General features: G+C 46.9%; 3 protein-coding genes across 3 annotated transcripts; all 3 read left to right on the forward strand.

The window, feature by feature from the left end:
* Nucleotides 1–679: 679 nt before the first annotated feature.
* Nucleotides 680–1,063, forward strand: LOC308423846 (eukaryotic translation initiation factor 1A-like; the record flags this gene model as incomplete). Its single annotated transcript, XM_080920625.1, has 1 exon — nucleotides 680–1,063. One exon carries the CDS (start codon nucleotides 680–682, stop codon nucleotides 1,061–1,063), a length of 384 nt encoding a protein of 127 aa, XP_080776751.1.
* Nucleotides 1,064–3,598: 2,535 nt separating this feature from the next.
* On the forward strand, nucleotides 3,599–4,681 carry CNR2 (cannabinoid receptor 2; the record flags this gene model as incomplete). The annotated part of the gene is made up of 1 exon (XM_080921255.1): nucleotides 3,599–4,681. One exon carries the CDS (start codon nucleotides 3,599–3,601, stop codon nucleotides 4,679–4,681), a length of 1,083 nt encoding a protein of 360 aa, XP_080777381.1.
* Nucleotides 4,682–7,430: 2,749 nt separating this feature from the next.
* FUCA1 (alpha-L-fucosidase 1) lies at nucleotides 7,431–24,891 on the forward strand. Its single transcript, XM_080920835.1, has 8 exons — nucleotides 7,431–7,813; nucleotides 9,150–9,284; nucleotides 11,536–11,673; nucleotides 14,614–14,719; nucleotides 17,566–17,766; nucleotides 19,538–19,728; nucleotides 21,567–21,666; nucleotides 23,482–24,891. Exons 1-8 carry the CDS (start codon nucleotides 7,437–7,439, stop codon nucleotides 23,620–23,622), a joined length of 1,389 nt encoding a protein of 462 aa, XP_080776961.1. The 5' UTR covers nucleotides 7,431–7,436; the 3' UTR covers nucleotides 23,623–24,891.

A 24,891-nucleotide genomic window follows, 5' to 3' on the forward strand; every position in this document is an offset into this window, starting at 1 on the left:
TTATCTATCTATCTAGTTAGCTTTGGGGGTAGCATTGGCTGTCCTGGAAGCTCAGTAGACCAGGCTGGCCTTGAACTCACAGAGACCACCTGCCTCTCTGCCTCCAGAGTGCCGGGATTAGAGGCATGTGCCATCACCACCCAGCCCTTCTTTTCATTCTTTATGAAGTATACCCAAGAGTTACAGAAATCTCTTGGAAATGGGAAATATAACCCTACCAGCTGACACGTCTGCTAACTCTTGCCTGCTCATTGCTCATTCCTGGGCTTATGAGTTCAAATTCCAGGGGCCTCTAGGCAGAATAGTCCACATTATCTGTTTAGAAAATTTGTCTTTGTGGCCGGCTGTTGCCTAGGAAGGGCATGTCATCTCGTTGCTCGCCACGCTGCGATGGTAAAGGGGTTCTACTGCATTTTGTCACCACTGGAGAGACTACACCTTCCTGAGGACCAGGCCAGGAACAGACGTATTATTTTGTAGCTGTCAGGAGCCAGGACTCTGGAACGCTGTTTGCTGCCGTGGCTCTTCTGTACTGACAGGGCAGCCGCACAGTCGCTTCAGATCCACCACTGTTAGATACTTCCTGCCGCCCATCCTAGGAGTGTGTAGCTCCTGGAAAGGAGTGACAGCCACTGTCAGCAGGAATCCTCACCCCACTCCTGTGGTTGTCCTCTCCATCATGCCAAAGAATAAAGGAGGCAAAAACAGGCGCAGAGGTAAGAATGAGAAGGAGTCTGAGAAGAGAGAGTCGGTGTTTAAGGAGGATGGGCAAGTGTGTGCTCAGGTGATCAAGATGCTGGGAAACGGACGCTTGGAAGCAATGTGTTTTGACGGCGTGAGGAGGTTGTGCCACATAAGGGGAAAGCTGAGAAAAAAGGTTTGGATAAATACCTCAGACATGATATTGATTGGTCTGCCAGACTATGAAGATAACAAAGCTGATGTAATCTTAAAGTATAATGCAGAGGAAGCAAGAAGTCTGAAGGCATATGGAGAGCTCCCAGAACACGCTAAAATCAATGAAACGGACACATTTGGTTCTGGGGATGATGATGAAATCTAGTTTGATAATATTGGAGATGATGATGAAGACATTGACGATATCTAACCTAACCTAAGCGTGTTACATTCCAAGTTCTCTGAAGATAGATAGCTCTATACATTTGGGATCTTGACCTTCAGCTGTTAAGTAAAGCTTCATTTAGCATGCGTATGACTTGTTAATGCAAATTGATGAATTTTATTTTTGAACTATTATATTCCTTTGAAGACCAAAGATGTTGAGTTATCTTAAAGTGACTTGTTGACACTTTGTGCTTACAGATATGACTGAACTCAGGGCACAGCAGTGTGCACTGTTAAGAAACTGCCTTGCCAGTTGTGACGCTTCATTTCTGGCCCAGGAGTGTTTTTGTCAGTAGGTGACCATTGTGGGCTGAAGTGAGTCTTAGTTCAGCACATACCTTTATAGTAATCATCTTGCTGCATTTGAGACTTCTCATCCGACTTACAGATATGTGAGTCTGCATGTGGAGTCAAACAGAATATGGCTATTTTTGTTTTGTGGAGCCATTTTATACTTTCATGTTCTATACATTCATTTTATCCTTCAAGTTGGTGCCACCCACAGAAAGGCATCTTACAGCGCAGTGTTCAAATTTCATGGGTAGCAATTTTGAGTTTTAAAAATGAGTCATTGCAGAAATTAAATACTTAGAGATAATCCATTATCTTGATTTTAGAAATATAATAGTTGACAATGTTTACACATAGCTTTACTTTTCTAAGGCATACCCAAAATATAGAAAATGAAAATAAGAAGAGAAGGAAATCTGTTCCGATACTCACATAGAGAAATTCTTAAAGAAGGTAATTGTTCACACAAAATATTGACTTTGCCAAGGAGGTTGTTTGTGTTAAGTCATTTCCCAAAAGTTAGCTACTGTATCAAAGCTTTGGATAATTAATTACCACGTATTGATTAAAGTTAGTTATATAATTGTACAAGCAAAGTTTTCCTTAAACTACGCTGAGGTTAAAGGAGAAGGAGCCACAGCTTAGTGAAAAGGTGGTTCCTGTTTTCTAAATGGAGGGGTCCAGAAACAGAATAAAAATATGTTGGTATAAAAACATTTTTCTTTTTAATACATTTATTACATCTCTGGTATATAACCAATAAATGACTGGATGATTTCTAGTAAAAAAAATTGTCTTTTTAGAGAGAGGTTTAATTTGATTTCTTGTGGTGTTTAATAATGCTTCATGCAATGTTCACTTGACCTAAGTTTTTTCTTCCATATTCAGAAGATGCTTATCTTAAGAAAATGACTCATTATTCGATATTTAAATTAATGGGATTTCTACATCTTATCTAGTACAGTTATTTTTTTAAGAGTTTCACATAGCCAAAGATGACTTTGATCTGATGCCCTTGCCTTCACCTCCCGAGCGCTGTGTTTGAGCTATATTCCCTACAGGAGTATAAAGAAGTTTCGTTTTCAGACAGGGTTTCCTATGTAGCTCAGGCTAGCCTCCAACTTCCAGAGATCTGCGTATGTCAGCCTGCCAAGTGCTGGGATTAAAAGCATGCGCCACGACACCCCATAAAATATTTATCTTTTAGAGTTTATCTTTCCATCACTTGAGGTGAAGCCAAAGTACTGCTTCCCATCCCCAAATAATTACCAAGCTTTTAGGAGCTTGCCAAAGCTGGAAGAACAGAAATAGCAAAATGAGAGATATAAGCCAGGTTTGATGGTGCAAACATGTCTGGAATCCCAGCTGCTTTGAAACCTAAAATAGGAGGTTCTTTTGTTCAAGGCTCCCCGTGAGACCATGTCTCAAAAAAGCAAGATGGCGTAATGAGTGGTGAGAAGCCTGAAGGCCTGAGTTCAATTCCCAGGACCCGAGGTAGATGGAGAGGACTAACTCCTGACCTCCACGCGTATTCTGTGGCACACTCATGCCTGCACACACACATCGCATGTGTGTACACACACAATAAATAATAATAATAATGAAAACAAAATTTCTTTTTTTAAAAGATTTATTTTATGTGAGTACACTGTAGCTGTCTTCAGACACACCAGAAGAGAGCATTTGATCCCATTACAGATGGTTGTGAGCCACCATGTGGTTGCTGGGAATTGAACTCAGGACCTCTGGAAGAACAGTCAGGGCTCTTAACCACTGAGCCATCTCTCCAGCACCAAAGAAACAATATTCCTACACCTTCAGTTTCACTTCTAGGGTTTGTTCTCATGGGTGTTAACCCTCTAGGAATTCCCCTTGAATTCCCCTTGGTTTCAAAGGGAAGTTTCAGGATTTGTCTGAAAACAAAAGAAAACCAAAGACCAAAAAAAACCTTGCAGGTCACTTCTGCCTGTTTGGAAACAAAAAGCCCCGGTTTGAAGATAAAAACTTAAGAAAAGCTAAATGCTTGACAGAGACTATGCATGGATATTTTCGGCACCCGGGTAAACGCTTGTTGCGTGTCCGCTCTCACGTTTCTCCGTCACTGTTAACACTCAAGGATTCTTTTCTCCTTATCCACAGCCCCGTCTTCTGGGACAGCTCCCGTACAAGCCAAAGCCTGTTCATGGCGGGATGCCTGGAGATGGAGGTGGCCAACGGCTCCGAGGGCGGCTCGGAGTTCAACCCTATGAAGGAATACATGATCCTGAGCGCTGCGCAGCAGATTGCTGTGGCCGTGCTCTGTACCCTGCTGGGGCTGCTGAGCGCCCTGGAGAACATGGCGGTGATCTACCTTATTCTGTCCTCCCTGCGGCTCCGCAGGAAGCCCTCGTACCTGTTCATTGGTAGCTTGGCTGGTGCTGACTTCCTGGCCAGCGTGATCTTTGCCTGCAACTTCGTCATCTTCCACGTCTTCCACGGGGTCGACTCCAAGGCTGTCTTCCTGCTGAAGATCGGCAGTGTGACCATGACCTTCACAGCCTCAGTGGGCAGCCTGCTGCTGACCGCTGTGGACCGATACCTATGCCTGTGTTACCCACCGACCTACAAAGCTCTAGTCACCCGTGGGAGGGCGCTGGTGGCTCTTTGTGTCATGTGGGTCCTCTCGGCATTGATCTCCTACCTGCCCCTCATGGGGTGGACTTGTTGCCCTAGTCCCTGTTCTGAACTTTTCCCACTGATTCCCAACGACTACCTACTGGGCTGGCTTCTGTTCATTGCCATCCTCTTTTCTGGTATCATCTATACCTATGGGTATGTTCTCTGGAAAGCCCACCAGCACGTAGCCAGCTTGGCTGAGCACCAGGACAGGCAGGTGCCTGGGATAGCCCGGATGCGGCTAGATGTGAGGTTGGCCAAGACTCTGGGCCTAGTCCTGGCTGTTCTGTTCATATGTTGGTTCCCTGCACTGGTTCTTATGGGCCACAGTCTGGTCACCACGCTGAGTGACCAGGTCAAGGAAGCCTTCGCCTTCTGTTCCATGCTGTGTCTTGTGAACTCCATGGTCAATCCCATCATTTATGCCCTGCGGAGTGGGGAGATCCGCTCCGCTGCTCAGCACTGCCTGGCAAGCTGGAAGAAGCATCTCCAGGGCCTCGGATCCGACGGGAAAGAAGAAGCCCCAAGGTCCTCAGTTACAGAGACAGAGGCGGATGTGAAAACCACCTTGGGACCCGGATCCCGACCTCCAGACTGCTCCAATTGCTGATACCACCTGTCTTTCTCTTGGAAACAGCCCAAGTCAAAAGTCAGTTCACTCCCTTGAGAAGAGAGGGGTCCGAGACCCTGAATCTTTCTGAAGCCAGCTCCAGAGTAATGGAAACAGACCTCCCTTTTTGCTAAGTAAGGAGTGCTGGTTCCATGGCTGGTGGGTGGCCCAGTCATAGCTACCTTACAGAGTTACTGTCGAGGGGCCTGTAAGAATGGCAGGCTCTGTTCACATCAAATCAGGAAACCTTCCAGACTGGAGAGACCGAGGGGCCAGAGGGGGTCTCCAGGGATGCTAATAAAGGACTCAGGAGATCTGTGAAGATAAGGGGCCTGTTCTCCTGGAATCTAGAGTTTTCTTGGGGCCACTGCCTGCAACTTCACAGATGTCCATATCTTCCATAGTGTGGATTCTAGGCTGTCCTGGAGAGACAAGCTACTTGTGATTCCTGATTCATTGACTGGGACTCTGGCTGCAGAGCTATGTGGGGCTCTACTTTCGGGCCACCCTTGCCTCTTGAGGATCAAGAATTATAATGTGCTGAGGACCCAGGAGCTTCACTCACTTCCTTCAGCCAGAGTCAGGAGCTGTCAGCTCAGGGTGTCTTGTTGTTGGGAAAGGGCCCTCCTGCTATCCTGATAAGCCTTGAAAGTCATGACTTTACATCTTTGGGGACCCACAGGAATCTGTGGGTTCACTTGAGGTACAGACTCTTTACAGAACTGTATTGACTTTGTGACATTTTGCTATGTCTTACACAGCAGTCTCCCAGTCTATCCTAGCTTCAGTAAACAAGATATTCACAAAGATTCTTTGGGTCCCAGATTGTTCCTAGTAATGCTCAACAACCTCTCCCACACTCTGGTCCTAAAGGATAAGCAGAAGGAGTTGGGAGGGAAGACTTCCTCCTGCAGACTAGGCATCCTCTGTCCACAGCCCCATGCTGTGTCTCTGGGTACCTGCATTTCACCTTCAGGAAAGGCTGCATTCCCAACAGACGAAGTTCAAGGCGCTGCTGGTGGTAGGAGGTGTAGGTAGCGCTGGGGAAAGACTCTTATTAAACACTTTCTCCTTTTGCTTTTAGTAGATCCAGCCAGCAGACAAGACTTCCCCATTGCCCAGAGGAACCAACATGGTGCAAAGAAAAATCAGCCTCCCTACTAGTCTACTCTGTTCGAAACCCTCTCATATGTTTCTGCAAAAGAACGCTTTGTTTTCTCTGTTAAGGTCAAGTGAAGGTCAGGGTGTCTCATTTTTTTATTTCCCAAGACAAGTTCTGTGCTTCAAAAGCCACTGCAAGTTCTAATTGCTATTTGGGAGACTCAGGGAAAGAAGTTGATTTGTCTGCACTTAGTGCTTTAGACAGTATTTCAACATAAACTGCGGAAGAAAGAAACAGAAAATACACTGTGTTTCCTTATTACTCCTCAAAGGAGGAAGTGCTTTCTTTGGTCAACATAAACCAATTTCTCCAAGGTGCCAGACAGAGTAGGTGGGGATACGGTTTCCACAGCTGTGAGTTCCGGCACCACCTTTAGCCTACACTTGCTTATATGATGATCTTGGGCAACCCTTGCCCTTTGCCTTGTTTTGGCTTCCTCCTCGGTAAATTGGGAATGGTAGGAAAGAAGATGCCTTCAAGGGACATTAAAACCTCTGATTGCTTTAACATGCTGTGGTTATCTCTGCAACCCTGGACACGGTTGTGCCATATGGGTCATGTGACTCCCATACTTCCTGCAGCTACGGACACACGCATACCATTGCGTGTGTGCTGACTGTAAAGGAATTAGGTGACTGGCCGAATAAGTTTTATAGATTTTTTTTTCAAGGGCAGGAGTTTCTCTTGGCTCTCAATTTTCTAGTCATACATGGTTCAGTGGTCCTCTGGCTTTCTAGTATACTAAGCAAGTTCTCTACTTCTGAACTACCCCGCAGCTCCTGAGTCAGGTTTTCTTCAGTTAGATGCTCAGCTCTCTGAAAGACCCTCAAGGTTTTTGGACTTCATTTGCATGAGCAAATCTCTGGGTTCAAAGGTCAGTACTGCATAAAACCAGGAACGGTGGTGCTGTGCCGACCTGTAATCCCAGTACTCCTGAGGTAGAAGCCGGAGGATCAGAAATGCAAAGTTACTGTAGCTGTAAGTTCGAAGCCAGCCTGAGTTAGTTGAGATTTCCCCCTTATCTCAAAATAAATGTAAGTTATAATTTTAAGTTAAATTAAAATGTTTAAGTGCCTCGGAATTCTCAAAATTAAGTTAAACGGACAAAATATAGGCCAACATAACCATGTCTGCCCTTAGACTTTCAGCAGCCATTTCTCTCCCTCTGCATAAAGATCCATCCTACCTTGTTTTTACTTCGTTATTTCTAAATCTCTGACGCCACTCCAATCTGCAAAGCTCCACCTGCTGGCTGGATGTATAGCATAAAGAACCCATGGCTCCTAAATAGTCACTAAATAAAATGACCTGGTTTCAGCCTTCTCCTGAGGATTGGTGCAACAACGTGGACTTTTCCCAGTTTTCCCCCACTTGCGGTAACCTTGCAATTCAATTCTTAGGGGAGTCTACGATTTTAAATTCTATAGATCAGAGCTCCTTAAATCTTTCTCCCTTTCAGTGACAGGGGGCGCTCGGCCGGAGGGACCACAAGCCTGACCCTTTCCCCTTCCAAGCCAATCGTTACTCCGAGAGGCGGGGCTACTCGCCAGCGCCTGCGCGTTAAGAGGGGGCGGGGCAGGCCCGGAAACAGGGATGTGGGAGCTGGAAAGGGAATGGCGGGCGGTGGGCTTAGGGCTGCTGCTGCTGCTGGCGGCTGCAGCCCAGGCAGTAGCCAGGGCTCCGCGCCGCTACACTCCGGACTGGCAGAGCTTGGACTCGCGGCCACTGCCGAGCTGGTTCGACGAAGCCAAGTTCGGGGTGTTCGTGCACTGGGGGGTGTTCTCGGTGCCCGCCTGGGGCAGCGAGTGGTTCTGGTGGCACTGGCAGGGCGAGCGCATGCCGGCCTACCAGCGCTTCATGAAAGAAAACTACCCGCCCGGATTCAGCTATGCCGACTTCGCACCGCAATTCACAGCGAGCTTCTTCCACCCGGACCAGTGGGCTGAACTCTTCCAGGCTGCCGGGGCCAAGTGAGTGCAGGCCGGGTGCGAGGCGGGACTAGGCAGGCCCACGGTCCGCGCTGCCTCCTGACCTCGGAAGGCCCCTGACCCCGCGTTCTGCATCCTGGAGGAAGGAGCACTGATGTAAAGAAGAGAATCTAGCTGGGGATCGGTTAAGAAAAAATTAAGGCGGGAAAGCACTGGGCAGTACACCTGTGCGGAGAGATTAGAACCGGGCTACACCCGGTGTCCCCTTTGAAAGGTCCAGAACACAGCCCAGATTTCTGTCAGTGGCTCTGAGTCGTGGACCTGAGCCAGTCCCCTTAGGCTACGTGCAGCGTCCGTGGAAAGGTTATAAAAGAAGCCGCCTGACTTCCTTGTAACCCTGTGCATATAAAAGAAGGAAGGATGAGAGTTTGGGGTTGCTCTCTGTTGGGGTCCCCCCTCAATTCTCTTCTCACTTCCTTGTGGTAGAACTCGGAGGAGAAAGGGGTTGTTTGGGCAGAGCCCTCCATAGGAAGTACATTGTGAGAGCCCTCTAAAGCCAGAGAGAATATTGGCTGACGGAGGGATTTGGCCACAGGGAGAACAGCCTCCGGCTTCTGGTTTAGGGCGGTCCTCCAGCCTTCCTGTTTTGTTGATGGACAAGTGACTAACTCAGAGAGAGGAAGAAGCCTGGTGTCCTAGACCACAGATCTATGATCTAGAAATGACCACTGCACCCAGGGTCTGCAAGCCATACCCAGAGGGAGTGGTTATTTTTGCTTGTTGAGTGGGAAGAGTTTTTATATTTCAGAATGATTGTTTAAAAGAGGCAAGAGATATATTGCAGGAAGGACTGTATGAGCCTAAGATACTGTATAACCTTGAAGTCCAGGGGCCCCTATACCAGCTAGTAATGAACTCGCATGTCCATGTTATCTTTTTTTTTTTTCTATAAAAGTAAGTAATACATGGGATGAATTGGTTATCTCAATTCTTAGTCTTTTCAGTCCCAGATATTTGAGTCTTTGTCACCTTAAAGGAAAGGCAACTCCACGGTGTTGGTAAGTGACAAACAGTGACCGTGACTACCCTTTGCTCTTGCCAATAGAACAGGGCAGAGGGTTGGAACAGGTTCATCACCTACTCTGAGAGCTAAGTAGCACAGCTTTTCTCTTGCCAGCCTCCCCTCCCTTCTGGGTCTTCAGTGCCTCCATCCATTCTTGAGTCATACCTGCTCGGAGATATTACCACTTGTAGAAGCATCGTGGTTGTCATAGTGACTCATCCCAGGACGTATCCTTTCATTATGACTTGCCAGACAAGGTGATGGCTGTGGGCATTGCCCAATTCCTTTGTTCTCGTTTGGTTTTGATGCCTGCAGGTATGTTGTCTTGACCACAAAGCACCATGAAGGCTTCACGAATTGGCCAAGCCCTGTGTCTTGGAACTGGAACTCGAAGGACGTGGGGCCCCATCGTGATTTGGTTGGTGAGTTGGGAGCAGCCGTACGGAAGAGGTGCGTGTCTGTGGGCGGCCAGCTACTTCCCCTCCAGCCCTCTAGAGATCCATCCCGCGCCCTCTTGTCTTGTCTGCTAAGGTCATTTAGCCAGTGAGCAGATGGGCTCTCAGACTTGTGAGTTTGAGATTTAGTGGTTGTCACACAGCCAAAGGTGATGCAAAGAAAGTTCACAGTGTGGCGGAGGACACCTATCATAGACCGTGATGGTCTAGTTGCAGCCTGCAAAGGATTTCCATGGGAGAACGTGCAGTGCAGAGCCTTCTCCAGTATGTGATGGAAGCCAGGGACTAGGCCCCACCTTTCTCTTCCATAGCTACCTGCATCCAACACCAAGCTGTTCAGCCATGGGACAAGCTCTGATAATGGATGATCAAACACTAAAGAGGGCATCTTACAACTGTCTTTAACACTCCTCCATACTTGTCACTTAATAGGAAGTGATGCTAGTTATTTGGGAAGCAAAGTAACCCAAGCCAGATAAAGTAGCCTAACACGAGGCAGGAGGGTCAGGTGTTCAAGGCTGGCTTTAGGTATATAGTGAGTTTGAGGTTAGCCTGGGCTAAACAAAACTGTATCTCAAGAAAGCTAAGTAATAATAATAGAAATTATCTTCTATTAATTTCTATTATTAACTGAATGTGACAGAGGTGGGGTGGCTTTGGGTTTTGGTGCTGAGGGTCAAACACAGGATCCAACCTCATGTATATTGAGCAGTTGCTTGTCCACTGCATGTATTAGATACTTCTGTGTCAGTGGCCACCATACCTATTAAAAGCAGCTTCAGGCAGGGAAGGTTGGTTTTCAGGCCACCATGTTGGAACAGCTGCATACATGGCGTCCACACACTGTGATAGAAGTTATTCATTCATGTAACAAATGACTAGGGAGCAGCAGGAACCAGAGGATGTCCTTCAGGTGTCCCACTTCTGCCAGCTTGTCTACCTTGCTAAGGTTCCATAGATTCCCAGAACAGCACCATCAGGAGAGGAACAAGGCTTCAGAACATGAGTCTGGAGGCAGGCAGCGCAGATTCAAGCCATGACACCAAGCCCTGTGCTCAGCTACCAGTGCATATTCAAGTTTTGAGCCCTACTGGCTATGTTTGCCTTTGAGAAGGAAGATTACTTTCTGTTATGACTTTGACTGCCTGTTTATATAAATGGAGTTTGATTGGACACTCTGCCTGTCTTATATACTGCCCAGGACTGTCCCATGAGCAAGCTGAGAGCGGGACAGAGAGCGCAGAGCTGGCGAAGTCCAGTGGACTATGGACCTTTAAGAATCCACTTGATAATCCTGTTACCTGCTCTGTTCAGTGCCCCACACTGCACTTGGCCACTAACCTTGTGCTAAGTGTTCATGTGATCTGAGATGTGGATCACACCTGGACTTTGGATACAGCCGTTTTCTTTTTGTTTGGTTTACTCTTAGGAGACAGGACCTTGCTGTGTATCCCCAAAGAGTCTGAAACGTGCTGTGTACTACCTTCTAACTTGATGCAGTCCTCCTGCCTCTGCCTTCCAGGTGCTAGGCTTCCAGATCTGTGTCACCAGGCTCAGCCTTAGCAGGATGCATTGGTACCTTCTCTGTCAGTGGCTAGTCCCCAAGTCACATACTAAGATGACCGACCCCCGTCCCTTCAGTTCTTCTGCTGTTATTTTTCCTTCATTACCCGCACAGCACCACATCTTAACTGAACCATAATAATTGTACATTTTTATGAGGCACAGTGTGACACTTGTGTCATGTATAAAGAGCAAATCAAGGCAATTAGCATTTCTAGATCCTTAATCATTCGTCATTTCTTTGTGTTAGGAACTTTCAATCTCCTTCTAGTTCTTTAAAGAAATATTTAATGCAGATGGGGATGTGGCATGTGACTGAATGTTTGCCTCCTGGCATAGATGATTCCGCCACCATAAAAAATAAAGCAAGGAGATAGTGACTGCGCACGCCTTTAACCCTAGCTCTCAGAGGACAGAGGCATGTGGGTGTCTGGAACCAGCCTGATCCACACAGTCAGTCCCAGGCTGGCCAGAGCTACATATTGAGACCCTGTCTCAAAATGTGCGTGTATGAAATTATTTAAATAAATGAACAAAGAATCTCAGATAGCTCAGGCTGGCCCCAAACCCGGATGACCTTGAACTCCTTATCCGTCTGCCTCTCCACACCCAGCTGCTTTGTCTTGAAGCAGATTGGTTTCTCTCTGCCTAATGCCAGCTGCTGCTGTATTTTTCTGTTCAAGGAACATACGCTACGGCCTCTACCACTCGCTCTTGGAGTGGTTCCATCCACTCTACCTACTTGATAAGAAAAATGGTTTCAAAACTCAGCATTTCGTCAGCGCAAAAACAATGCCAGAGCTGTACGACCTCGTTAACAGGTAAGCAGGAGGGCTGGGGCCTGACCACTGTACAGTGCTGTTACAGGGCTCCAGCCCAAGGCTGCTTCATGAAGAACACAGACAATATCAAGATGATAGAAGTGGTGCTTGTATCAATGCAAAGCTTGCTTCCCTCCTTCCCTTCCCACCGCTCAGAACCTCTGGGCTGTGCTCCCTGATGCGCAGTCACAGGGACCTGCATGGCTGGCCATGCGGCAAAGCCAGAGCTTTAGCACCCTCCTGCCTTGCCACTGGGCCTAGTCAGGACCTCTGAGGGGTCACCATTCTCAAATGGATGGCTTGCAAAGTGGAGTTTGTTGCTAACGGTAGCTTTTACTATCCCGCCTAAGCTCTGGGAATAGGCTGTGCTACCAGCCCCCACCCAGATTCCCTTGAATCCACAGATAAAACACACACACATACACACACACACACATTGCTCAATTTCAACTTGCCTTTTAGGCATAATTGCTGGGCCCTGCTTATCTTCTGCCTGGAGAAGCCTGCCCTTATCAATACTCTTAGCTCCACACCTCTCCACCTGCCCTCAGCTTTAGTCTCTCAGTTACATCTAGTGCCTGCTCAACACCTGCAACCACCTGCCTATGGAAGTGGGCGCAAGCCACTGCTCCATCTGAGATCCCACACGGCTGGTCACCTTTTCTCCCTCTGAAGCAGTGTGAACTCTCTCTCCCACTCCCTCTCCCTTCCTCCCTCCCTTCCCTTGCATCTCTCTCTTCCTGCAGGGACCTGAAAGTCCCGCCTATTCCTTCCATCCAGCAATTGGTTCATGGCTTTTTTACTGATAGATCAAGAACCAACTGGGGAACAGGACCTAGCATCAGATCCATCCCTGCAGCTAACCTGCCCCATGTTTCCTTTTACATTGATTGATTGATTGATGATTGATTGATTGGAGGATGAGGGGCAATGGCCTGCCACAACGTATGTGTTCAGGTTAAAGGACAGTTTTGGGAAGTTAGTTTTCTCAGTCTACCATGTGGACTCCAAGGATCAGGCTTGATGGCACACACTTTCACCCACTGACCCTCTCACTAGTCCATTTCCGTGGGGGACCACTGGAGCCTGGGGGGGGGTCCTTTGCCCCAACTCTGATTTTATATATTTTGTTTTTGTTATTATGTTTGGATTTCTCTCTTTCTTTTGGTTTTTCAAGATAAGGTTTCCTGGCTCTCCTGGAACTCACTATGAAGACCAAGCTGGCTTCAAACTCTGCCTGCCTCTGCCTCTGAAGTTTCAACCTCTAAAAAGTGTGAGGACTTCAGGCCTGAGCCACCATTCCCAGCCGGCAGGCTGGCTGGCTGGTGGACATATTCTTGAGACAGGTCTTCCTTTGTCACCTAGGCTGGCCTCTAATCTCAGGCAGTACTCCTGTCTCCCCTGAGTGATGGGATTACAGCCCTGAGCCACTGTCCCCAGCTTCTAGTTCTAGCCAGCATCTGGTTCTAGCCAGATGTAAAAGACCTGCAGATGTCTGGAGTTCTGAAATCACGTTTAGTTTTGGGGCTTTTTTTCTTTCTTTCTTTTTCTTTTTCCTCTTTTCTTGCTTATCTTCTTTTCTCTCTCCTCCCTCCACAGTCTTATCTAACCTTGGCTGGCCTCACTATAGCAGACCTGCTGGGTCAGGATTTCCTGCACTTAGATTATCCACCGGTGCTGGTGCCCCTGGCTTTTTTTCTTTTGTAAATTGTGTGGCTTAGAGCAACTTGTTTAGTCTCTCCCTTGTTTTCTTATTTATCTCTGAACTATGGTTAGTAATTATGGGAGCTGACGAGATAATGGGCATAGAGCCCCAGGGTAGCCTCTAACTTGCAAATCTCCTCAGGTTCAAGTCTCTAAATGCTGGGTTTACAGGCATGAGCCACCACACCTAGATTTTTTTATTATTTTGGTCCCTGACAAGACACATGTCTTTGAACTTGCTGGGCACTGCTCTGCCACTGGGCCACACAGTCCCGGCAGTGAGCACTGCTGTTGTCTTGTCAGCCACATTTGATTATTTTGTGTCCATGCATACGTGTGCATATGAGCACATATGTGCTGCAACACACATGTGGAGGACAGAGAACAGCTTGTGATCCTGAGGAACAAATATAGGAGTTTTACCAGCTCAGCTCTGGCCTGCCCAAGCACCAACCTCTTTTACAAAACTTAATTACTATTTATGTGTTGTTTATATACTCCATGGGCAGCAGCAGGTGCCCAAGGAAGTCAGAGAGTATCAAATTCCTGAAATAAGCGGTTGTGGGCCGCCATGACGTTGGGAAGCAAACCCAGGTCCTCTGCAAGCAGTAAGCATGCTCGCTCACCCCCTGAGGTGATTGTCAAGCCCTGGGAGCAGCACCCCTAATTAGAGCTAGTTGCTTGAAGGGAAGCAAACTCTAGATACTAGTTACAGCTCCTTTTCTAAATGGGGCAACACAGGAGATTGGAGAAAATGTGCCTTAGCACTGTATTTTACTGTTATTACTGTTACTGTTGCATTTTAGTATTGGGTGTGTGTGCATGCAGAGGTCAGAAGACCACTTGCAGAGTCAGTCCCAGGGGGTGCTCTCAGCTTGTAAGACTTGGTAAGCAGGCGCCTACTTCCCGACCAGTAGCCGGTGCTCTTCCAGAGCCTGAGCCATCCACTGTGGACTCCATGCTACTGGGCCACCTCTCTACACCCCGTCTCTGAGGCTCTTTTAGATGGTGGTTGTGTTAGAAAAAAAACAATTTCATATCTCGTTAGTTTCTGCATTATAATTTTTATGGTCCTGTCTAATCAAGAGACTTTTCTTTCTGACGGGCTAGGAATGGAACCCAGGACCTTACATGTGATCGGCAAGTGCTCTGCCACAGAGCCACACTCCCAGTTCTAATAAGACTGGACTAGGTGTAGATGCCAATGGCAAACTGTTGTGGTCACATGTCTTCCAGCTACCAGCCTGACCTGATCTGGTCTGACGGGGAGTGGGAGTGTCCTGATACGTACTGGAACTCCACACATTTCCTTGCTTGGCTCTACAATGACAGTCCTGTCAAGGTAGGTGGCTCTAACTTAGGAATTACTGGCTCTGATAGAGTATGAGTGAGCTGCTGATACTCACCCGTACTGTCGGCGGTCAGCAGGCTCTGGCCGGAGAGAATCATAGCACTTGAGCCTCTGCTTTCCAAGAGCTAGGACTGCTATAGGTGTGTGGCACCGATCCTAGCTTTATACCCAAGTTTTAAAGGTATAAAGTTTTAGCTAACTGAACCTTCCCCATAACTAGCTAGTACAGCTGGCTAGTACACAGGCTGCTTGTTTACACCTTGTGTTATGGAACTTTTATTGAATGGCTGAAGTCTTAATCTTTATGACAGAAAATGTCAAAGATTTTACATGTTCTTGATTTATAGAGTTTAAAGAAAGATCTAAGTATAAAGCAACTTGGCCCAGGTAGTGGTGGCACAGGTCTTTATCTGAGAGGCAGAGGCAGACAGATTTCTATGAGTTTCAGATCATCCCAGGCTACAGAGTAAGTTCCAGAACAGCCAGAGTCCCAGAGAAATTCTGTTTTAAAAAACAAAAACAAGGGGGCTGGAGAGATGACTCAGCTGTTAAGAACACCAACTACTCTTCCAAAGGTCTTGAGTTCAATTCCCAGCAACCACATGGTGGCTCACAACCATCTATAATGGGATCAGATGCCTCTTCTGGTGTGTCTGAAGACAGCTACAGTGTACTCACATAAAATAAACATAAAAAAAAAAAAAGGAAGGAAGGAAGGAGCGAGCTTGGTAGTTGGAGGAGTAACCCAGTGATAGAGCACGGGTGCTTAGCATGCACAGGCCTGGGTGTCATCAGAAGCACAAAACTAATCTTAAAGGTGCCCTGGTGGATTCCTGTCTGTGTGCCATATTGGGAAGTTATTAACTACACTTGGAAAATGGGAGGGAGAGGAAAGAGAAGGGACCCCTAAGTGCTGATTGGAGGCATTTCTCATGCTGGAGACTTCACTCATGAGACAGCATGCTAACAGTGCAAGCCTTGCTTCCAGGGGCTTGCCAAGTCTCTGGGGACTCTCAGATATGCGGTTCATCCCCAGGTAGTTAACACAGACAGAATGCCATGGTCTCCATTGTCCACATCTATCTCTGCTCAGAGTTTAAAGGGGAAACACTCTGTTGTTCACCACGTCACCCCTTTCTCTACCTCAGTTATATACTGTTATGAGTAAGCAGTTGACATCCCATCCAGACTTGAGATGGGCCAGGTATGGTGCACACCTTTAATTCTAACACTCAGAAAACAGGTAGATGGATTTCTATGAGTTTAAGGCCAGCCTGGTCTACCCAGTGTGTTCCCAGGCCAGCCATGGATGCATAGTAAGACTCTTACAAAACAAAGAAGCTGAATGTGATGGTGCACACCTTTAATCGTACACCCAGGAGGCAGAGGCAGGTGGATCTCTGTGAGTTAGAAGCCAGCATGGTCTATAGAATGAGTTCCAGAACAGCCAAGGCAACACAAAAAAACCTTACCCTGACAGTCCAAAGTTAAGAGATTGATACCTCATATGCCTCTGAGCCTCTCCTCCGGGCTGTGCCTTCATGGAGCTGGGGTGTATGCTACATAGGATGATAGCCCTATTAAGGAGAACCACAAAAGAAAAAAGATAAGCAGAGATGCAGGGTTGGGGAAGGAAGCAGATGTCAATCACATTTTTGAAAATCACAGCAAGGACTGGGGAGAGGGCACAGTGGTTAAAGCAGGAAGCTCACAGACCCAGCATGCTCACACATGGTGGATCTGAAACTGCAGTACAAGGGCAGCTGATACCCTCTTCTGGCCTTCTTGGGTACTGCACACATGTGCACTAACATACATGCAAGCAAGGCGGCTGGAGAGATGGCTCAGTGGTTAAGAACACTGACTGCTCTTCCAGAGGTCCTGAGTTTAAATCCCAGCACTACATGGTGACTCACAACCATTTGTAGTGGGATCTGATGCCCTCTTCTGGTGTGTCTGAAGACAGCGACAGTGTACTCATATATAATAAATTAAATTTAAAAAATCCATGCAGGCAAAACACCCGTGTTTTAAAATTGTTTATTTATTATATGTGTATGTATATCTATGTAATATTATGTGTAATGTGTGTGGCCCATAGAAGCCAAAAAGTGGCACCAGATGTCCAGTAAAAACATCAAGCACTTTTAACTGTTGAGCCATCTTTTTTGTGCCATGCCTGCTTTCTTTACAAATGAGTGCTGAGTCCTCATGCTTATACAGAAAGTGCTTTATCCTTTGAGCCATCTTCTGGGCCCCACAGGCAGTCTGTGAAGCTCTCCCTCTATGCACACTTACTCCATGCATCCCTCTGCTGCGTCCCTGGATTCAGGCGCTGCTGACATTAGGGGCTGGATGCTACTTTGTCTTTTGGTGGTGATAATGGAGTTTTTTGGGTGGTTTTTTGTTTGTTTGGTTTTTGTTTCTTCTTTTTTTATTTCATGTACATTAGAATTTGTTGGCATGTATATCTATGTAAGTGTGTGAGTTATAGACAGGTTCTTTGTTGCTTTGAACTGTCATGTGAATGCTGGGAAGTGAACATGGGTCCTCCGGTAAAGAGCAGCAGTTAAGAGCTCTTAGCTGCTGAGCCATCTCTCTAGCCCTGGATGTCTTCAATACTGTAGGACATTTCTCAGCATCTCTGGCCTCTCCCTCTAGATAGCAGCACCACCCTCATGGGGACAGCCAAAAATGTCTAGAGTCCCACATGTGCCCTTTGGAGCAAGACAGCAGGGGAAACACTAGTGTAGTCCTGTTCTTCCTTGTAAACAGACTGTTGCCAGGTGGATCCAGGCGGTGCTGTGCCGATGTCCCAGTTTTCCTTCCCCCTTTAGGATCAGGTGGTAGTGAATGACCGGTGGGGTCAGAACTGCTCCTGTCGACACGGAGGATACTACAACTGTCAAGACAAATACAAGCCACAGAGCTTGCCAGACCACAAGTGGGAGATGTGCACCAGTGTGGACAGGGCGTCCTGGGGCTATCGAAGGGACATGACCATGTCTACCATTGCCAATGAAAACGAAATCATTGAGGTAAGAGCACTCTCTCTGCCTTAGCTGTTTGCTTGTCTCAGACCTGCCCTCTAATCTAGAGTCCAGCTGCTAGAGCCTGCTCAGGCTGCAGCATAGAGACTGCCTTAGTTAGGGCTTAATTGGGGGCAACAGACACTGTGACCAAGGCAAGTCTTATAAGGACAACACTTCATTTTGGGCTGGCTAACAATTTCAGAGGTTCAGTCCATTATAAAGGTGGGAGCATGGCAGTGTCCAGGCAGGCATGGGGCAGGAGGAGCTCAGGGTTTTACCTTGTTCTGAAGGCTGCTAGCAAAAGACTGGCTCTCATGTAGTTAGGAGGAGGGTCTCATTGCCCACCTCAACAGTGACACACTTCTTCCAACAAGTACACCTCCTAAAAGTACCACTCCCTAGGCCAGGCATATTCACACACCTCAGAGACGAAGCTCTCCTAAGGACATTGTTACTATTACTGAGGAAGGGGTCAGAATTTTAAAACCTTAAACTACATGTACTTATTTGTTTGGGGTGGGGGCAGGTGTGTGCCACATTGTACATGTAGAGGTTAAAGGGCAGCTTGAGAGCCACTTTCCTCCTCCCACCCTGTGAGTCCCGAGGATCAAACTTAGGTCATTCATCTTGGTGGCAAGACTTCAACTTCTGAAATCATTGCCTTCCCCATCTTCTCAGCCTCTGGGAAAGCTCTATCTACAGAGATATTCTTCCAGAACTTTCCTTTTTCTTCTTTGTGGGACGTGTGTGTGTGTGTGTACACATGTAATGTGCGTGTGCTAGTGTTTTGTTGTGTGTATGAAAGTGTGCTTGTGACATCCAGTGCAACTTCATTCCTCAGTTTCCGTCTGTTTGGGAGACACAATCTCTGGCTAGCCTGGGACTGGCATTCATCTAGGCTGCACTACCAGCACACTGCAGTGAGCCTTCTGGTTCTGCTCCCCAGGACAGACTTTACAAGCAGGCACCACGACACCCACAGTTTTGGCCTTTGTTGGTTTTAGTCTGTCTTGTTTCAGACATGCACTCTGAGCTTAGGTCTTCTTGATCGTAAGGCAAGCACTCATCCTCTGGGCCATCACTGTCCCAGCCCCTTCCCAGTTCACATGAGTGGTTTCTGGTTCTTGCAACTCTAATGGGTAATTCAGTAGGCAAGACAGCCATGAGCTATAGGGACTGAAGAGTGCTCAGCCGGCGGCTGCTCAGGTGTAGGATCAAGTGTCATTTATGGCTGCAGCTACGTAAAATCAACAGTGGGAAGAAGGAAGGCTGAAAAGAGACATCAAAAGTCAATGGAGAGTTTCCTTAGGTGCTCTCTAATGGGCTCTCGCCTTTAAATTTTTCTAAATGTAAAATTAGTCCTGAGAGACAGTTGTTAGAAGTCACAACAGGATGCCTTCAGAATGTCTCCTTGTGGTAGTTCTTCTTTGTTGAGACTGGGTCTCCATGCAGTCCCTGCTGGCCTACAACTTGGTAACCAAGGCTAGCCTTGAATTCCTGGTCATCTTGCCTTTTCCCACCTCAATTATGGGCCAGCATACCCAGCATTCCTTGCATCAGTTTTGCCGAAGGTGAGTATGATCTGTACTTAAACAACTTGGAAAGACATTTGTTGCGCACCTAGCTCTAAGTGTAACTCACCTCTCAGGGTTTCCCTTTGTGGTGCTAAGCATTGAAGCCAAGGCTGTTTTACTCTTAATATTTCTTAATGTCTGTGTGTCCTAGAGACTGGCCAGCTTAATAGTCATGCCTCAGCTTTTATTGTTTATGTCTTTAGGAATTGGTTCAGACGGTAAGTTTGGGAGGCAACTATCTTCTCAACATCGGACCGACTAAAGATGGCCTGATTGTTCCCATCTTCCAAGAAAGGCTTCTTGCTGTTGGCAAGTGGCTGCAGATCAACGGGGAGGCCATCTATGCCTCCAAACCCTGGAGGGTGCAGTCTGAAAAGAACAAGACAGTTGTGTGGTGAGCCCTGCCTTCTTGTGTGGTCAGGAGAATGACTGATGATAGCTATATTTCAGTTCTGAGTGATAATAAGCCAAAGTCAAAGATTTATAGCAAGGGATAGCAAGATGGATGGATGGATGGATGGATGGATGGATGGATGATGGATGGATGGATGGGTGGATGGATAAGGTAGGTTATAGATAGGTTGATTATAGATAGATAGATAGGAAAATATCAAACTGAGTACTTAAAACACCCAACCAAAATCACTTGGGGAAGCCCTTAAGGCTGGAGTTCCTTCCGCAGGGTCCTGGGTAGAGCAGAGTGCAGCCTCTCCCTAAACAAGAACAACACAGTGAGTGATCCCATCACCCTGAGGCTCACAAACACTGGTAGAAATCGACTGGGGTAGCTGGGGCAGTCAGCTAGAGTTCCAGATGTGCCTTTTCTCCATGGATGAGCTGCCCATAGCTGAACCTCTGGCTTCCTGTTTCCCCTGCAGGTGCTTTTATATATCAGGAATAGACGATAAGAGCCCTGTTGGAAATGGCTAAGCTAGATGTTCTCAAAAAACATCTAGTGTTTTTGCTTTTGGCCTGTTGTTTCCCTTTCAGATACAGGGTTAGGGGTCAGCACAGCCCCTGACAAGGAGCCTCAGGACACTTTGAGACAAACATGATTGGGCCCAAAATATGGTGGAGAGTGCCCCACTTCCAAAGCCAGCTTCTAAGTGAACTCAACAACACAGGACAGCCTGTCAGTGTACGGCGTACTTCTGATGCGTGTCAGCATTGGCCTGTGGCCGTTGTGGACCTGGCACAGTGTCAGGTCCTTCCAGCCTGGTTACAAGGGTGGAGGCTGCCTTGCCTCTTGTGTAAGATTCATGTCCCAGCTGGGTTTTGTCTCCACCCACCCTGTGCAGGGCTCCAGCCTAAATCTTCCCATTCATACATTGACTTCTAGATCTAGTTATTTGGACCTCAGTTTCTCCAAGTGCAAAGTACATGATGGTACTTAGCTTCATAGACTTGCTTGGAAGACTAGATGACATGGTCTGTGTAAGGACCCAGCAGAGCACCAGGCCTGAGCTCAGGGAGCCTGGTGTCACACCAGAGTACCTTGTTCTTCCACGGGGGACACATTAATCCCTGTGGATGAATTTCTGTGAGGTAGTTTTTAATCCTGTGTCTAAACATGGTGACCTCTTAGGCCAGGGAATATGTCGCCTCTGTACCTAATAAGTAGGACATGGCAAGTAAAAGTTCTGTTTTGTTGTCACTGTGTGGGTCACGGTTTCACCATGCTGCATAGGCTGTCCTCCTGCCTCAGCCTCCATAGTAGCTGGGATTATATGTGTGCATCACCATACCCAGGAAGGTTTTGGGAGTTTGTTTGTTTATTTGTTTTGAGAAACCTTGTAACTGTGTAGAGCAGACCAGACTTGAACTCATAGATGTACCTGCATCTACTTCCTGAGTGGTTCTGGGACCACCTTCAATGGCTGCCACCACCACTGTGCTGTCTTTCTCTTTTTCATCTTCTCTTTAGGGGGTGGGGTGGGAGGGGGGGGGAGACAGCAAGCAAAGGTTATTGAGGCATCAGGGAAAGCTCCAAAAATGAGTTGCCCAAAGATTAATTTAATTTTTCAACAAACCTTAACCACCCAGTGACGGGATAATAGAGTAATCCAGAGTTTTCTAGTCCATTTCCTTCCTGAACACCTTCCTGGAACTTCCTAGTAGTCAAGACAAACACAAGACCTTAATGTGTGAGCTATCTAAAGGAGATGTGAGGGTCTGCCAGTGAATACCATTGGACTCAGCTTTGGGTAATAAATAATGTCTCTTTGCTCCCAGGTACACCACTAAAGACTCGGCTGTTTATGCCACTTTTCTGAACTGGCCAGAAGATGGAATCATAAACCTCAAATCCCCCAAAACTACCTCCGACACAATGGTAAGGAGACTGTCAGTCCCTCCTGTCACAGATCTGCCCAGGCCTTACAGGTGCTGTGGCAGGACACAGCATTGCAGGAAGGCCAAAGACTGATGACCTCTGGTCATGTAACTCTCCCTTACTCATCTGGGGTCCAGAAGCTGATGGCTTCTGAGAACTAAACTCTCTCTTGCTATTTTGTGGCTAAAAGCCACTGGTGTCTGGTAAGTAGCTCCAGCCGTTAGCAGCACACAGAAAGAACACTGACTCCCTCCTGATGGAGCAAAAGAAAGAAGCTCAACAGCCTTTATTTTCTGTCCTCAGTAAAAATTCTTTCTCTAAAGTCTGCCTCATACAACCAGCAGGCAGAACTTTCCAGCAGGGTAATTGATTACATGATTTTCTAAATACTTTTCATTCCATTAAGCTCATAGTAAGTTTAAGGCAATAATCTATGTCATAAATTGATAAGACTTGAGGTATAATAGCAGAATTGTCTACATGTCTTCCCATAAAAACTAGCATCTCCCTAAACATCTGTAGCTAGCCCCATACAGTCATTATAAGTTTAAAGTTTTATGTCACAAGTTAGCACAGTTTTGTCAAGAGATAAATCATCTGCCTTGTGTGTTATTATTTTGAAGTTTTGCATAAATAAACTAGTCAATATTCATTTTCCATCCTTCCACCTACAATAAATTGCCCATGTCCAGTTTATGACCTTTAGTTACCAGATAATGGTCTCACAGCTACCCTAGAAGAAATGTTTTCTTTGATTGTGAATTTGTTCCACCCCTGCTTTTCCTTCTAATGCAGCTAGCCTGAGACATGAGCTTACAGAACTCTAATTGCTTGAAATTACTTGTATCCATTTAGAAATCTTATAAAATCATTATCAGGAATTATGGAATTATTAATTCGTCTACACAACATTACTATATGAAAGTTCATCTTCATGTTGATCTACAGAAAACCTGTCCAATAGGGTGGGCTGATGTCCAGGAGTCATTAGGCTGCGTAATAGTAACAGGAAAAGCATGTCAGCAGTGAGAAGCAATCCTGGAATGAAGTCTCTTGGGCCTTGAATTCCTAGAGCCCACCCACTCATTGCAGGCCATGCAAAATGAGGACCCATCTCCAGAAAATGCACCTGCATGCAAGCCTTTCCTAGATGCATTCTGACACCCTCCTACGCTTTAACATGTTCTGGTTTTGTTTTTCATTTTTCTAGTGCTAGGAATAGACCCCAGTGCTGGGGATAGATATTTATGATAAGCCTTTAAAGCACTAGAACTAGACAGATATCAGCCCTCTGTGCTATTTTTTCTACTTCCCCAACTTAGACCTTGCCATATTTCATCTGGGCTGCTTTTAACTCCAATTGGCCAGCCCTCATGGCTATGTTTTTATGACTCCTCTCTCCACCTTGTGGTCCTGCCTTAGACTCCAAGCCTGGGAACTAAAATTCCACCTATCTCTCCTCTGCCCAGTTATAAACTGTTGGCATCTTTATTCAACCAGTAGTTTTAAATTAAGGAGCAGGGTCACATGGCATTACTCTGTGTTTGTGCAGATTCTCTCATCCCTGGGGGCAGCCAGGCCTTGGGGCCAGTATTTAGAATTACAATACATGGCAACCCACCAGACCTCCACACTCCTGACTCCTCCCTTCCAGTGTCAGGCTTTGGCTTCTTCCTTCCCAGGTTCCCTGCACATTGTGACCCACCAGCCTGTCCTCACTGCTCTGCCCCAGCATACTTGTTCCCCAGCATATGTGAGGCACAGTCTGCTCATTGGTGAATAACAGCTGCTCCCATCCACGTTTGCCTCCTGCAGATAACAATGCTAGGAATAGAAGGAAATCTGAGCTGGGCCCAGGACCCACTGGAGGGCATCCTCATCTCTCTGCCCCCATTGCCACCAGCCGCTCTCCCTGTGGAGTTTGCCTGGACTCTGAAGCTGACAAAGGTGAACTGATGGTGGAGCTCAAGGACAGACCGCCCGGTGTGCTGCTTTCTCTTCCAGGACCATCCCTGCAGCAAGGCAGTGGCTGATCTGCCAACCCATTCTGATGGATGGGAGCCTAGTACCCTGAGCTGCATAGGGAATGGATTAAGATGGGCGAGCCCTTGCTAGCATTTCTGGTGGGCAGAAAGACCTGGACAACTCAACTGAGTCACCTATTCCTTCACTAGGATGACATTTTCATCTGTTCTCTGATGAACCTACCTGGTAATGAGCCAAGTCATTCTTTTGCCTGTGGGAACAGGTCAAAGAAGTCTGACAGACTCTGTGCCTTATCAGTTTTCACTAGTCCGGAAGAGATGACACTGATCCCACGGGGCTTGCCAGGCTGTCAGGCTCAAGTTCACAAAGCAAAGCTCTGACACTGAGCACATCTTCAGAGATACCAATGAAAGAACCTGATTCTGCCTTGCCTTTAAAAAAAGATGGAAGTAAATTTGTATGTCAGATTATTTCTACCAAAAGCCTGGGGTAGGTTTCTTTCCCTAACTTCGGTTACAGCTTTACACTCATTTTCTGGTTAAAGTGGCCTGGAGATAGAGCTCACTTGGTGTCAGGCTTGCCTGGCATGCACAGAGCCCTTGGTTCGATTCTGGCACTACATAAACCAAGTGCGGTATGCATGCCTGGGATCCAGCAGCCTCAGAAGCTACTCAGGCCTGTCTGTACAGTGAGCTCAAGGCTACCTTAGGCTGTATATGACCCTGTGCAGAGAGTGGGAGGAGGAAGGAACTTGTGTCTCTTTAATGCAGAACACAGCATGTGATCTCACAGCATGTGATCTCTGGGGTTTCTCCTCTCCTTATTCCAGTGCCATTTCATGACCAACCTTTGAGTCACTGTGTGTGCTCACGTGTGTTTATGTGATCCTCCGGAACTGGAGTTACAGATAGTCATTAGCTGGGTGCTGGGAACTGAGATCAAAGCACAGCCAGTGACCACTGAGCCATCTCTGTAGCCCTGGCTGTCCGTGAGCTTAGAGATCTTCGCCACCACTGTCTGGCTTCCCTTGTATTTTATTTAAGATATATGCTGGCTGAGGAATGAGGCTTTGGTTTGGGTTTTGTTTTGATTTTTTTGAGACTTTTTTCTATGTAACAACCCTGGCTATCCTGGGCCTCCCTTTGGAGACTTTAAGTGTTACATATGTACTTGAGAAAACCATGAAGGCTGGAGAGATGGCTCAGCACTGGGCTTTCTGGCGCTCACAAGGCAGTCTGT

Source organism: Micromys minutus (genome assembly GCF_963924665.1).
Source record: "Micromys minutus genome assembly, chromosome: 9".
Classification (NCBI taxonomy): domain Eukaryota; kingdom Metazoa; phylum Chordata; class Mammalia; order Rodentia; family Muridae; genus Micromys; species Micromys minutus.